This window comes from Rhinopithecus roxellana, chromosome 13 (genome assembly GCF_007565055.1).
Source record: "Rhinopithecus roxellana isolate Shanxi Qingling chromosome 13, ASM756505v1, whole genome shotgun sequence".
NCBI lineage: Eukaryota > Metazoa > Chordata > Mammalia > Primates > Cercopithecidae > Rhinopithecus > Rhinopithecus roxellana.
In genome coordinates this window covers 118,294,201-118,307,148 of record NC_044561.1, presented here as the reverse complement: position 1 = coordinate 118,307,148, position 12,948 = coordinate 118,294,201, and the positions used below count along the sequence as shown (strand labels likewise).

Below are 12,948 nucleotides of genomic sequence, written 5' to 3'. Positions count from 1 at the left end.
TTTGAGGAATAAAACTTCTGCTTCTCATAGGTTAATGTTTCTAGGAGAGGGACACACAGCTATCAATATGACTGTCTTAAAGGTTGTGATGGAATTCTACCCCACTCCCGGAGAAGGTAAAACACTGTTACGTGGGAATGGCAGGGCAGAGAGCAGATCATGCGGGGACTCCTAGGCTATGTAAAGTGGTCCTTATTCTAATGGTGGGAAGCTACAGCGGGATTTATGCAAGGATGAGACATTAGAGAGGCATTTTGAAGTCTTAGGAGTGCATGGTGGAGGACAGACTGCGGGAGGGCTAGGGTAGATGCAGTTAATCGGCGGAAGGTAGTACAGGGGTTGAGCTTAGCTCAAATTAGTGGATTTATTCCACTAGGTAGTGGAAGTGGATTTCGATTTGGTAGGAGGTCATGTTGGTGGATTTTCTCTGGAAGATGGGAAGAGAGAAAGTGGTATGGCAGCAGGGCTGGGGAAACCCTCCGATTTTGGCTTTTGCAACAGAATGGTGGGGCCATTTGTGGAGATAGAACACTGGAAGAGAGAATCAGAGAATAAGGCCAGGCACAGTGGCTCATGCCTGTAAACCCCATCCGAGGCGGGTGGATCACCTGAGGTCAGGAGTTCGAGATCAGCCTGACCAATATGGTGAAACTTCATCTCTACTAAAAATACAAAAATTAGCCGGGTGTGGTGGAGTGCACCTGTAGTCCCAGCTACTCTGGAGGCTGAGGCAGAAGAATTGCTTGAACCCAGGAGGCAGAGGTTGCAGTGAGCAGAGATCGTGTTACTACACTTCAGCCTGGGCGACAGAGTGAGACTCCATCTCAAATTTAAAAAAATAAAAAAAAAAGAGAACTTAGTTAAATCATACGCTTGATTTTATACATGAATGTTACCAAGATAACCAGGAGCTGATGGCAAGTAGGTGGTGGAATGTGAGAAAGGTGACTCAGTTGCTCTTAAGAGTTGACTGGGCTGAAGAGAAAAACGGGGAGTCATCCTAGACTAGGTGCAAATTGAAGATGTGCTTGTAAATTAGATAGCTCAGGAGAACATGGCATGAGAAAAGGAGAGAGCCCAGGACTGAGACTAAAGAAATGTCAGCAGTCAGCATTTGGGGAGAAGACGATGGATCTGCACAGGGAACAGATTAAAAGCAGCCAGAGAAGTGGGCAGAGTGTGGCGAAGACAGGTTGGAGGTCTGTGGAGTGGAGAACAGGAAGAGTGAGGAGCTGAGAGTGGCAGAGCAGCCTTGAGGACTCAGTCAGATTTGTTGCTGGTGAATTTTTAGCAGAACCCAGTCTGCTTGGGTCATAGTAGAAGCTTTCATTTGGCTGCTCAGGTACAGGAGACAGCAAAGACGACCGTATGTCCCTGTTGGAAGGTGAGCACTAACTCACCCGAAGAAGCTTTGAGAGACTTCCCCATTTCCAGGGGAGGAAAATCCTGACCTGGGAAGGTGCCCTAAAGCGTTCCTACAAGGGTTAATTATGTTACACAACTCCTTAGCCAGCCTGGAGCCGAGAAGCAGCTGGGTGTTTGCCCTGCAGGGTGCCCAAGCCAGGGGCTCCATGCACATCAGATGGAGGCCCCTGTAGCTCTGGTCCATTGTGTGATATTCGTGTTGTCATCCATTGTACTGTTGATGGGTCAGTTCCTGACACTTCTGCTCTTGTGTATGTGCCCTCTGTGTACTTCAGCACTCCTTTATGGTTTCTGTTTCTTAGAGCCAGAGCCTCACCCAGTCATGTCTACCCTTTGCTCTGTCCCCACCTCCCTCAGACACAAAAGGGTGGGAGGCAAGGCAGATTTTGCAGCACTTTTAATACACAAAGCAAAAGGTAATAGGCTGGATGGGTGACCAACCGTCATTCAGATACAGAGCCCAAGGATAGATACAGACTCATGGGGAAATAAGTTAGAGTTTGCAGGGCCTTAGGACTGAGAGCCAGAAACACTGTCCTTTTGGCAGCCATGGAAGTGAGGATTTCCTTTTCTGAGGACAAAAAGGTAAAAGTAAGTGTTTTTAAAGTATGGTGGACACCCAGACTTCAATAAAGAAGGTGGTTTCATCCCGGCCATGCCTTCAGGCAGGCAGAATAGAGCCAGGCATGGCCCCAGGAAAGCACAACCTATTCTGCATGAAGCCAAACAGGGCAGCTGGCAAGAGGGCACCTCCTTCACCCTCCACCACCCCTCATTCTGATCACAGTTAATCATCCCCTCTGATTCTCATGACTTCCTCCAAACTCCTTGGTGATTCAGAGAAAGCCAGGGACACAGCACAATTCTGTGTGTTTGTGAAAGTCCCTGCCTAGTTCCTTACAGCTTCTCCTGGGCTCAGCTGCTCCTGTCACCATTCCACCCACCTGGTTTCAGTGCATGTACGCCTTCGGCTGCTCCATAGCCTGGTGTGCCTGCAGCACGGCCACTGCCTCGTCTATCTGTGGGACATGAGTGGGAGAGGCTTAGTGCAGCTGCCCCAGCAGGTCCCAGAAGAGCCTTGACCTCCCCCTGGCTCAGCATCCTGGATACAGGATCCTCCTCCATCCACAGTGTTTCTGTGGAACCCTCCCTCCACCACTGCTTGCAAGATCCCATGGCCCTGTCTGTCACCTTTGACACAGAGGTACACTGCTGGACAACTGGAAAAATCTTAACCCTTACACTGAGTCAGAACACACTTCCTTGTACCAAAACCCTACCTATGGAACAACAGAGTTAGTCCACGGAGGTGCGAAGAAGCAAACCCTTACCTAAGCCCCCCTCCACTCTAAGATTCAGCAGGCCTTCAAGTGTCAGCAAGAAGAAACACTTTATCTGGCCAAACAGCTGCCCACTAGCTCCACTAGGAGAGCCCTTGTCCTTAGCTCTGCTCCTGCCCCCTCGGGCTCCCTGCTGCCCAGGTTCCTGCTTACCTTGGCATGGAGGGACTCTGGAGACTCCAGCATGAGTAACAGCTCTGAGTTGTCAATCTCCAGCAGCATGCCCGTGATCTTGCCGGCCAGCTGGGTGTGGACATCATGGATAAGGGGGTAGAGACGCTCCCCTGTGTGGAACACCCTCTAATGGCTTGTGCACCTGCCTGGCTCACATCCCAGCATCCCAGGGCTGGTATGGAGTGGAGCACTGAGGACATCTGGGTTCTTCTCCCAGAACTGCTCCTTCCAGGCTGTGACATTTAACACCTGCTCTAACATCAGGTACTTCTAATGACAGGGCCTGGTACTGGCGGTCAGCCTCTCTCAGCTGTGTGCAGGGCCCAGCAAGGATGGGGTATCTCTTAAGGCAGAAAGGGTGGAAGGGGTCTTCCCATGAAGAAAGTGAAGATGTTTATAGAGAACTAGTAACAAAGGCTTCTACTTCCATTAAGTTCATTTAAAAGTTTTCCGGGTAAGGCCAGGCACAGTGGCTCACACCTGTAATCACAGTACTTTGGGAGGCCGAGGCGGGCGGATCACCTGAGGTCAAGAGTTTGAGACCAGCCTGGACAACATGGTGAAACCCCGTCTCTACCAAAAATACAAAAATTATCTAGGCGTAGTGGCACGTGCCTGTAATCCCAGCTACTTGGGACGCTGAGGCAGGAGAATCACTTGAACCTGGGAGGCAGAGGTTGCAGTGAGTTGAGATCGTGTCACTGCACTCCAGCCTGGGTGACAGAGCAAGACTCCGTCTCAGAAAAAAAAAAAAAAAAAATTCAGGGTGAGGGGAAAGCGGTAACGTGGCAAAACCCTAAGTAAGCTGAAGAAACAATGGGGCGGTGGTAATGGGGGCATTCAGTGAAGGGTCTGGAGGTCTTGGTGGCCATGCAGTAAAGAACCTGCCAACCAGGAACAAGCTTGTGTTCACTTAGTGACATTTTTCTCAGGGCCTGCCATGGACACTGGGGTGGAGATGAATTGCACAAGGAATCCAGAATCTATGGGGAACATCACATATTTACCAAATGCACCAATGCCCCACCTGCCTGCATTGAGCACTAGGAAACGTGAACAGCAGCTTCCTCCCATTCAGGAAAGGGGTGACGAACTTTAACCCCCACCTACAGGCCACTTCTCGGCAGAAACCCAAGACCATACCTCTATTCCTCCCTTCTGTCCCCTGATCTGCCCACATCTGGAGTGTCTCCCAACCTCAAAGTCACAGGACAGCAGCACTGGAAGTTCTGGACCTCAGGACCATCTAGTCTGACCAGAGTTTTAAGACAAGAGAATAGGTGCCTGAAGAACAGAGGCAGCTTGGCCACAGTCACCCACTAGTGGGGGGCAGTGACAATGCTGGACTTTGACCTCACGTTGGACCACCACTCAGGGTGTTTCCCAGCAGGCTAGCCAGCTCATAGCCTTCCTCTTCTTGCTCCAGAGTAGGAGAACCAGCCACTCACCAATCATCTGTTTTTGCTCGTGCAGGGGTGCTGCAGCCAGCATGGACGCGGTCAGGGGCTCCTGTCCCGGGACGTGCACAGCTGGCTCCTGGACCTGCATGGTGCCAGGGACACATCCCTTAATCACCATGGATAGGCATGCCCTCAAAACACTTACCCTGGGCTAGGCATGGTAGCTTACACCTGTAATCCCAGCACTTTGGGAGGCCGAGCCAGGCAGATCACAAGGTCAGGAGATCGAGACCATCCTAGCTAACACGGTGAAACCCCAACTCTATTAAAAATACAAAAACTTAGCCGGGTGTGGTGGCATGCACCTGTAGTCCCAGCTACTCGGCAGGCTGAGGCAGGAGAATGGCTTAAACCTGGGAGGTGGAGCTTGCAGTGAGCCGAGATCACCCCACTGCACTCCAGCTTGGGTGACAGAGTGAGACTCCGTCTCAAAAAAAAAACGGAAAAAAAAAAACCCCACTTACCCTGGCAAGTGAACAGAAGGCCAGGGAGGCACTGGAGGAGGGGAACAGCGGGCAAGGTCTGGATGATCAGGTAGGGTGCAGAGTCCCCAGCAAGGGCAAAGTGGATTAGAAGACGAAGTCATGCCTCTAGCTTAGACATTTCCTGTAGTGCTATGAACTTATAAAGGTCCCTGATGAACGTTGATAAATGAAAGCCCTGTGTTACCAATAACTTTGTGCCAAATAAAGCACTTTTTATCAAGTAGCTTTATGGACATGTCCCCAGCACACTTCTCACCCTTTCACATCTTGGTAATTTTAGCACATTTTTGGCTGGGTGTGGTGGCTCACACTTATAATCCTAGAACTTTGGAAAGCCAAAGTGGGAGGATTGCTTGAGGCCAGGAGTTTGAGATCAACCTTGGCAACATAATGAGACTCCTGTCTCTACAAAAAATACACAAAATTAGCCAGGCCTGGTGTCACACGCCTGTACTTGGAGGCTGAAGTGGGAGGATCACTTGAGCCTAGGAGTTTGAGGCTGCAGTGAGCTATAATCACACCACTGCACTCTAACCTGGGTGCTGTCAAAAAAAAAAAAAAAAAAAAAAGACCCTTCTCTCATTCATTTTCCTAGAAGTTGTTCAAACTAGACACATTGAAATTCTACATAGGATATGATAATCCTGAATTTTGGACCTTTTTTAGGGCAGGTAGATAAATATACAGTCTTTGATTAGAGTTGATATTTTCTGTTTTGAAGATTAAGTACATCCCTTCAATAATCATATTCTTAGAATACCTTTCCTTGGTGCTCATCACAAATACTAAGGACATCCAAATTAATTTTGGTAATAACCGAGGCAAAACAGATTGTAAATAAAACAGGATGCTGGCCCTCTTTCCCCTTCTCGCAGTAAGGGTGATCTCTTACTGATTGTACACATTAATAAACGAAACTTTACAAGCCAAGGAAAGAAAAAAAGCCAAGGCCCAACACCTTAGCTAAGGTTCTGAGCCAGGCGGCCAGGAGCCCAGGCTAAGAGCAGGCAGCTAGGCTGGCCTTACCCGATAGGTGCTATGTGCTGCTGAGGAGCATTTATACGGCAGGAGAGGCCGGCCTGGTGTACAGCATCCTACCCCACTGGGTCCTGTGGTCTGAGTACCAATGTTGGCTGCAAAAAAAAAAAAAAAAAAAAAAAAAAGCAGAGTTCAAACAGCTGCTATCCAAAAACGAAACAAAACCAAACCAAAACAGAAAATAACAAGCGTTGACAAGAATGTAAAGAAATTAGAACACTGTGCACTGTTGGTAGGAACGTAAAATGATGTAGCCACTACAGAAAAACAGTATAGGGCTTCCTCAAAGAGTTAGACAGAATTACCATATCATCCAGCAATTTTACCTCTGGGTATATACCCAAAAGAATTGAAAGCAGGGTTTCAAAGAGCTATTTGTACAAATATTTTCTTTTCTTTTCTTTTCTTTTTTTCTGAGACAGACTCTTGCTCTGTCACCCAGGCTATAGTGCAGTAGTGTGATCTCAGCTCACTGCAACCTCCACCTCCTGGGTTCAATCAATTCTCTTGTCTCAGCCTACCAAGTAGCTGGGATAACAAGCACATGCCACCACATCTGGCTAAGTTTTGCATTTTTAGTAGAAACAGGGTTTCACCGTGTTGGTCAGGCTGGTCTCGAACTCCTGACCTCATGACCCACCCACCTCGACCTCCCAAAGTGCTGGGATTACAGGCGTGAGCCACCATGCCCAGCCTGTACAACCATTTTCACAGCAGCATTATTCGCAATACCCAAAGGGTAGAAAAGAGTCCATTGATAGATGAATAAATAAGTAAAAATGAGGTCTATACATACAATGGAATATTATTTAGCCTTAATAAGGAGATTCTGACACACACTACAACATAGATACATCTTGAGACATGTAAAGTAAAAAAAAAAAAAAAAAAAACAGCCACAAAAAGACAAATACTCTATGATTCCACTTATATGAGGTACCAAGAATAGTCAGATTCACAGAGACAAAGTAGAATGGCAGTTGCCAAGGGCTAGGGGGAGGAGGAACGAGAAGTTATGGTTTGCTGGGCACAGAATTTCAGCTCTGCAAGATGAACAGAGTTCTGGAGAGTGGATGGTGGTGACAGTGCACAACAGTATGAATATACTTAATGCCATTGATCTGTACACTGAAAAATAGTTAAGTGGTAAATTTTGTTATGTGTATTTACCACAATAAAAAGGAATAAGCAGGGGTGTCAGGGCCTGGCAGCAACCTAAGGCCAGGGATTGAGCATGCCTCATTCACGCAGAACCTCCAGTGCTGAGCTTGGGGCTCCAGCACAGAGTGGACGTGAGAACATTTGCAGAATGAAAGAACAGACGCGCTTGCTGAACAGCCAAAATCTACACCCTTGTTTATAGTCACTGCAATACTTACCAGGCTTTAGGCCCAGCGCTAAGCTCTTGCATGCATGATCTCATTGATCCTCAACAACAAGCTGGGCATGGTGGCTCATGCCTGTAATCCCAGCACTTTGGGAGGTGGAGGCCAGTGGATCACCTGAGGTCAGGAGTTCGAGACCAGCCTGGCCAACATGGTGAAACCCTGTCTCTACTGAAAATACAAAAATTAGCCAGGTATGGTGGTGCGTGCCTGTAATCCTTGCTACTTGGGAGGCTGAGACAGGAGAATTGCTTAGAACCCGGGAGGCAGAGGTTGCAGTGAGCCGAGATCACACCATTACACTCCAGCCTGGGCAACAGAGCAAGACTTGATCTCAAAAAAAAAAAAAAAAAAAGAAAAAAAAATTAAGGCAGGGCGCGGTGGCTCACGCCTGTAATCCCAGCACTTTGGGAGTCCGAGGCGGGCGGATCCCCTGAGATCGGGAGTTCAAGACCAGCCTGACCAACATGGAGAAACCCCGTCTCTACTAAAAATACAAAATTACCCAGGCATGGTAGTGCATGCCTACAATCCCAGCTACTTGGGAGGCTGAGGCAGGAGAATCACTTGAATCTGGGAGGCGGAGTTTGCAGTGAGCAGAGATCATGCCATTGCATTCCAGCCTGGGCAACAAGAACAAAACTCTGCCTCAAAAAAAAAAAAAAAAAAAAATTAAATTCTCTACAATAAAATGGGGGTACTATTTTTGTCCCTATTTTACAGATTAGGTGATCGGATGTAGTAGTCAGCAGAGGCCTGAGTCAGTTGGTCCCAGGAACTGGAGGCCAAGCTAACTACCATGCTACAGTGTCCAAAGTCGGCCTTGCTCACTGAGAGGGCGTATGGCAAGGTCACCATGGAGGCTGGTCCTGACTCCTGGTGCCAACTTTGCCCCACCCCCATTCCCCTTGGCCCTACCCACACTCACCTACTCTCTGGGTATGAGGCATCATGCGTGGCACCTGGGTGGAGGCCTGCCTGACACTGCTGATGTGGGCCGGGGGGCGACGAGGCACGACTGGTGGCCGGACCATCGAGGCACCTGGAGGGTAGGCAGCTTGTGGTGCAGACACCACAGAGAGAAAAGTTGGATGGAATGGTGGGAATAATCAGGGTAGCACACTGTGCCCAGAGGCTTCCAGGGCCACCGAGAGAATGGGAAGGGAAACTACAACATTCACAACAGAAATAGGAGTCAATTCACTTAGACCCAGAACTCCAGAAAGGGGGAGTGTAGGAATCTACAATTTCAAATCCAGCTTGTGTCTACCCAGAGCCCCAAACTGCATAAGCACCATGATCGTACACCTTAGTCTCTCAAGACAGTTTCAAGTGAGTGTGCATTTCACTCTAACAGAGGAGGGCCTTTGGTCAATAATATAACCAGAGGAATTTCATCTTCTCAGCTTTGCAAGAATTTTCAGAGTCACAAATCAGAGGCGTCTTTGGCGATGACTGCTGGTGGCTAGCTGTGTCTTTCATTGGCTCACCACTGTGCTTGGTACTGTACACACATCTCATTCAGGCCCATGCTCAGAAGAGGAAACTGAGGCTCAGAAAAGTGAAGTCACCCACCCTGGAAAGTGGCAGAGCCAGGTTTCATCCCTGGGTCATGACTGCCTCATGGGGCCCACACCAATCGGCCAGTCAGAGTGGAAGGGGCTGGGTCACTCACAGGAAGGTCTAGGTGGCTGGGACGTCCACCTGGGAGCAGGCTGGGTGGGTGTCACCGGGCCACAGCCATAGTATGCAGCCTGGGCTGGAGGCTGCATGGGAAAAGAAGACCCAGACTGAGGGGCTTGGCAGCAGGGTAGGTGAGAAGCTACAACTCTTCAGGGACACCATGGCAGGAACTCCATTGGCTCCTGCAGGGACTGGTGAGTCAAGACCCATAAGGCTGAAATGAAAGTTCCTTCCTCCCATCTCAGGATGTCCATTAGCCCTGACTCCTCCAGGGCAAAGATCTTAGATTTCAATCTTGGCTCCTTGTCAGCGAGCCCAATGACCTGGATAAAAAGGGTGACATCTTACTCCAACTTGTGCCAGCTTAAACAACTGCTAAAAGGAGAGGAATGTTCTCACTCTGGTGGCCTTTAATGGGTGACATCTTTCTACTTCCTCTAAGTCCCATGAGGTCCTTTCCCAAACCATGCTCCTCAGAACACTAACATCCAGGGGAGATGTTAACAGGCATCCCACAAAAAATGACCATCTAAGCCGGGGAAATGCTGGATAATCTGTGCCTGTTTCGGAGAGTCTCAGTAGAAATTGGCATCTTAGGGTAGAATAGTGTAGACAGTAAAGAAATTTAAGTCATGGTGGCTCATGCCTGTAATCCCAGCACTTTGGGAGGCCAAGGAGGGCAGATCACTTGAGGTCAGGAGTTCAAGACCAGCCTGGTCAACATGGTGAAACCCTGTCTCTACTAAAAACACAAAAAATTAGCTGAGTGTGGTGGCACGCACCTGTAATCTCAGCTACCTGGGAGGCTGAGGCACAAGAATCACTTGAACTCAGCAGGCAGAGCGTGCAGCGAGCCAAGATGTTGTCACTGTACTCCATTCTGGGCAACAGAGCAAGACTCTGTCTCCAAAAAAAAAAAAAAAAATTAATTTAATTTTTAAAAAAATGTAGGGTGGAGCACAGTGGCTCACTCCTGTAATGCCAGCACTTTGGGAGGCCAAGGAAGAAGGATTGCTTGAACCCAGGAGTCTGAGACCAGCCTGGGCAACATGGCGAGACCCCCTTCATTAAAATAAACAAAAAAATCAGCTGGACATGGTGGCACACACCTGTAGTCCCACCCACTCAGGAGGCTAAAGTGGGAGGATCACTCAAGCCCAGAAATTCAAGGCTGCAGTGAGCCATGATCACGCCATTGCCCTCCAGCCTGGGTGACACGGAGACCCCACCTCAAAAAAAAAAAAAGAAAGAAAAACGTAGGTTTATTTTGCTGAACGCAACATTTCCCAAACTTGCTGGATCATTAAGAGACTTTTTCAGCACAACATTCATGAGCTTCTCTCACTGGGAAATGCCATTCGACTAACACTATCTCTCCCTTTTATAGAGAGGAAAACAAAGATTTCCTCGTGAGTCCTCAGCAGAAGCAAGTTAGAAACCTCCATTTCCCTAGAACTCTAGTCTTCATGCTCTGCCTGGCCGGGGCAGGGGGGAAGGCTGTGGTGGGAGTTGTGGGCAGGATGTCACCTGGGGCACGGCAGGCAGGAAGTAGCTGGAGGGCTGCTGAAAGGAGCCCAGGAGGGGGTTGCTCAGGGTCCGCATGGTGGAGAGGCGTTGCATGTACTGGTTGGTCAAGATGGCCTTCCGCTCCTCTTTGCGCTGGGCCAGTGCCACGTAGAGTGGCTTGGTGCCCACGATGCGCCCATTCATCTCTGTCACGGCCTTTGTCGCCTCTTCTGGGGAGGAAAAACACACAAAGCCAAACCCCTTGCTGTGGCCACCCTCTGTCATCACCTAAAAGCAAGACAAGACAAGAGCTGCTGGGGTGGGGAAGGAAGGCTCCTGGGGCTGCGCTGCCTCCCTCCTCCCCACGGGCCAAGCCCAGCACTGAGCAGGCCCGCGAGAAAGCTGTGATGGAGGGATGTAGCATGCACCCCCGTTTACTGAGCTATGATGGAGGGATGTAGCATGCACCCCCATTTACTGAGCAGTGATGGAGGGATGTAGTGTGCATCCCCGTTTACTGAGCTGTGATGGAGGGATGTAGCGTGTACCCCTGTTTACTGAGCTATGATGGAGGGATGTAGCATGCACTCCTGTTTACTGAGCAGTGATAGAGGGATGTAGCATGCACCCCCATTTACTGAGCAGTGATGGAGGGATGTAGTGTGCACCCGGTTTACTGAACTGTTTGAGGGATGTAGCGTGCACCCCCATCTATGAGGCCTGCTGCATGCCAGATACTTTACATGTCTTCACACCTCACACAATCTCCGATGCGGGAGGCATCGCAGCTCCCACTTTACAGCTGGGAAAAGAGAGACTCAAAAGAGTGCCTTATCTGGGGTCACTCAGCCAGTGGTTCGTACGTTAGCCAGGACTCAACCCAACACACTGTTCTGGTAAACTTCTATTGCCTCTGCTAAGTACCAAGCCAAGTTCTTTAGGAATTTGAGAAAGAGGTTCTTAGCCTTTTTGTTAAAATAAACTTTTTACTTTGGAGTAACTTTAGATTTACAGAAAAAGTTACAAAAACAGCACAGAGGTTTGCTGTATATCTTTTTTTTTTTTTTTTTTTTTTTTGAGACATAGTTTCACTTTGTCACCCAGGCTGGAGTGGAGTGGCGCAATCTCAGCTAACTGCAACCTCAGCCTCCCGGGTTCAAGCAATTCTCCTGCCTTAACCTCTGGATAGATGGGACTACAGGCATGTGCCACCACACCTGGCTAATTTTTGTATTTTTAGTAGAAAGAAGGTTTCACCATATTGGCCAGGCTGATCTCAAACTCTTGACCTCAAGAGATCTGCCCACCTCAGCCTCCGAAAGTGCTGGGATTATAGGCGTCAGCCACCATGCCTGGCCTGCTGTATATCTTTCACCCAGCTTCCCCCAATGTGAACATGGTACATTTTTCAAAACTACAAAATTAACACTGGTGCAATGCTATTAACTATTTTATACCGTTAGCTCCTATTAACTACAATGCTATTAACTGAACTCCAGACTTCATTGGAATTTCACTCTTTTTCCCCCTAATATTCTTTTTCTTTTCCAGGACCCAACCCACATGGCATTTAGGGTTTGTCTTTTTTTTTTTTTTTAAAGAGATGGGGTCTCACTCTGTCATCCAGGCTGGAGTACAGTGGTATTATCATAGCTCACTTCAGCCTCAAATTCCTGGGCTCCAGGGATCCTCCTGCCTTAGCCTCCCAAGTAGTTAGGGCTATAGGTACACGCCACCACATCCAGCTAATATTTTTTTTAAGTTTGTAGAGATCAGCAATCACTATGTTGCCCAGGCTGGTCTCAAGAGATCCTCCTGCCTAGGTCTCCCAAGGTGCAGGGATTACAGGCAGGAGCCACCACACCTGACCCTGGGTTTTTAACCTTTTTTAGGGTCAAGACACTGGCCTGGCTCACACATCCCATAAGGACTAGAGTTATTTTTTAAATCCTCTTTTTTTCTTTTTTCTTTTTTTGCCTTTGAGTCAGGATCTCACTCTGTCACTCAGGCTGCAGTGCCGTGGTACAATCTCAACTGCAGCCTCGACCTCCCAGGCGCAAGTGATCCTCTCACCTCAGTCTCCCGAGTAGCTGGGACTGCAGGCGTGCTCCACCATGCCTAATTTTGTTCATTTTTTGTAAAGATGAGGTCTCATCCTGTTGCCCAGGCTGGGCTTGAACTGCTGGAGAGCCCATGCTCTTAATCAGTAATTTTCAAACTGTACTCTGCGACCCTTCAGTGTAGGGGTCTTAACCTGAGAGTCCATGGATCCCTCTCAGGGAGGTCATGGATACAATTTAGGGGGTCTGTGAACCTGGACTGGGGGAAAAGTGACATCTTTATTTTCACATTAGCATTTCCTTCTATTATGAATATGGGCAACAACAAAAAAATCCTGGCAGTATTAGCCATGAATTTGTCATGAAGAAAAAGAAAATATTTTCATAGCACA

The 12,948-nt window shown here is 48.5% G+C and overlaps 1 protein-coding gene across 5 annotated transcripts in view; it reads right to left on the bottom strand.

Moving 5' to 3' along the window:
• Positions 1-1,805: 1,805 nt before the first annotated feature.
• Positions 1,806-12,948, bottom strand: part of PABPC1L (poly(A) binding protein cytoplasmic 1 like) — a 30,074-nt gene continuing 18,931 nt past the window's right edge. Inside the window, exons 8-15 of one of the 5 annotated variants that reach the window (XM_030914217.1) lie at positions 10,518-10,784; positions 8,983-9,073; positions 8,236-8,364; positions 5,911-6,017; positions 4,388-4,481; positions 2,919-3,049; positions 2,370-2,444; positions 1,806-1,996 (exon numbers count right to left, since the gene is read on the bottom strand). In XM_030914217.1, the coding sequence (XP_030770077.1) occupies positions 2,376-2,444; positions 2,919-3,049; positions 4,388-4,481; positions 5,911-6,017; positions 8,236-8,364; positions 8,983-9,073; positions 10,518-10,784 (888 nt within the window). In that variant the 3' untranslated portion in view covers positions 1,806-1,996; positions 2,370-2,375. Of the gene's footprint in view, positions 1,997-2,369; positions 2,445-2,918; positions 3,050-4,387; positions 4,482-5,910; positions 6,018-8,235; positions 8,365-8,982; positions 9,074-10,474; positions 10,785-12,948 lie in introns of those variants that run through there. The other 4 variants (XR_004052570.1, XM_030914218.1, XR_004052571.1 and 1 more) reach the window with 4 other exon arrangements.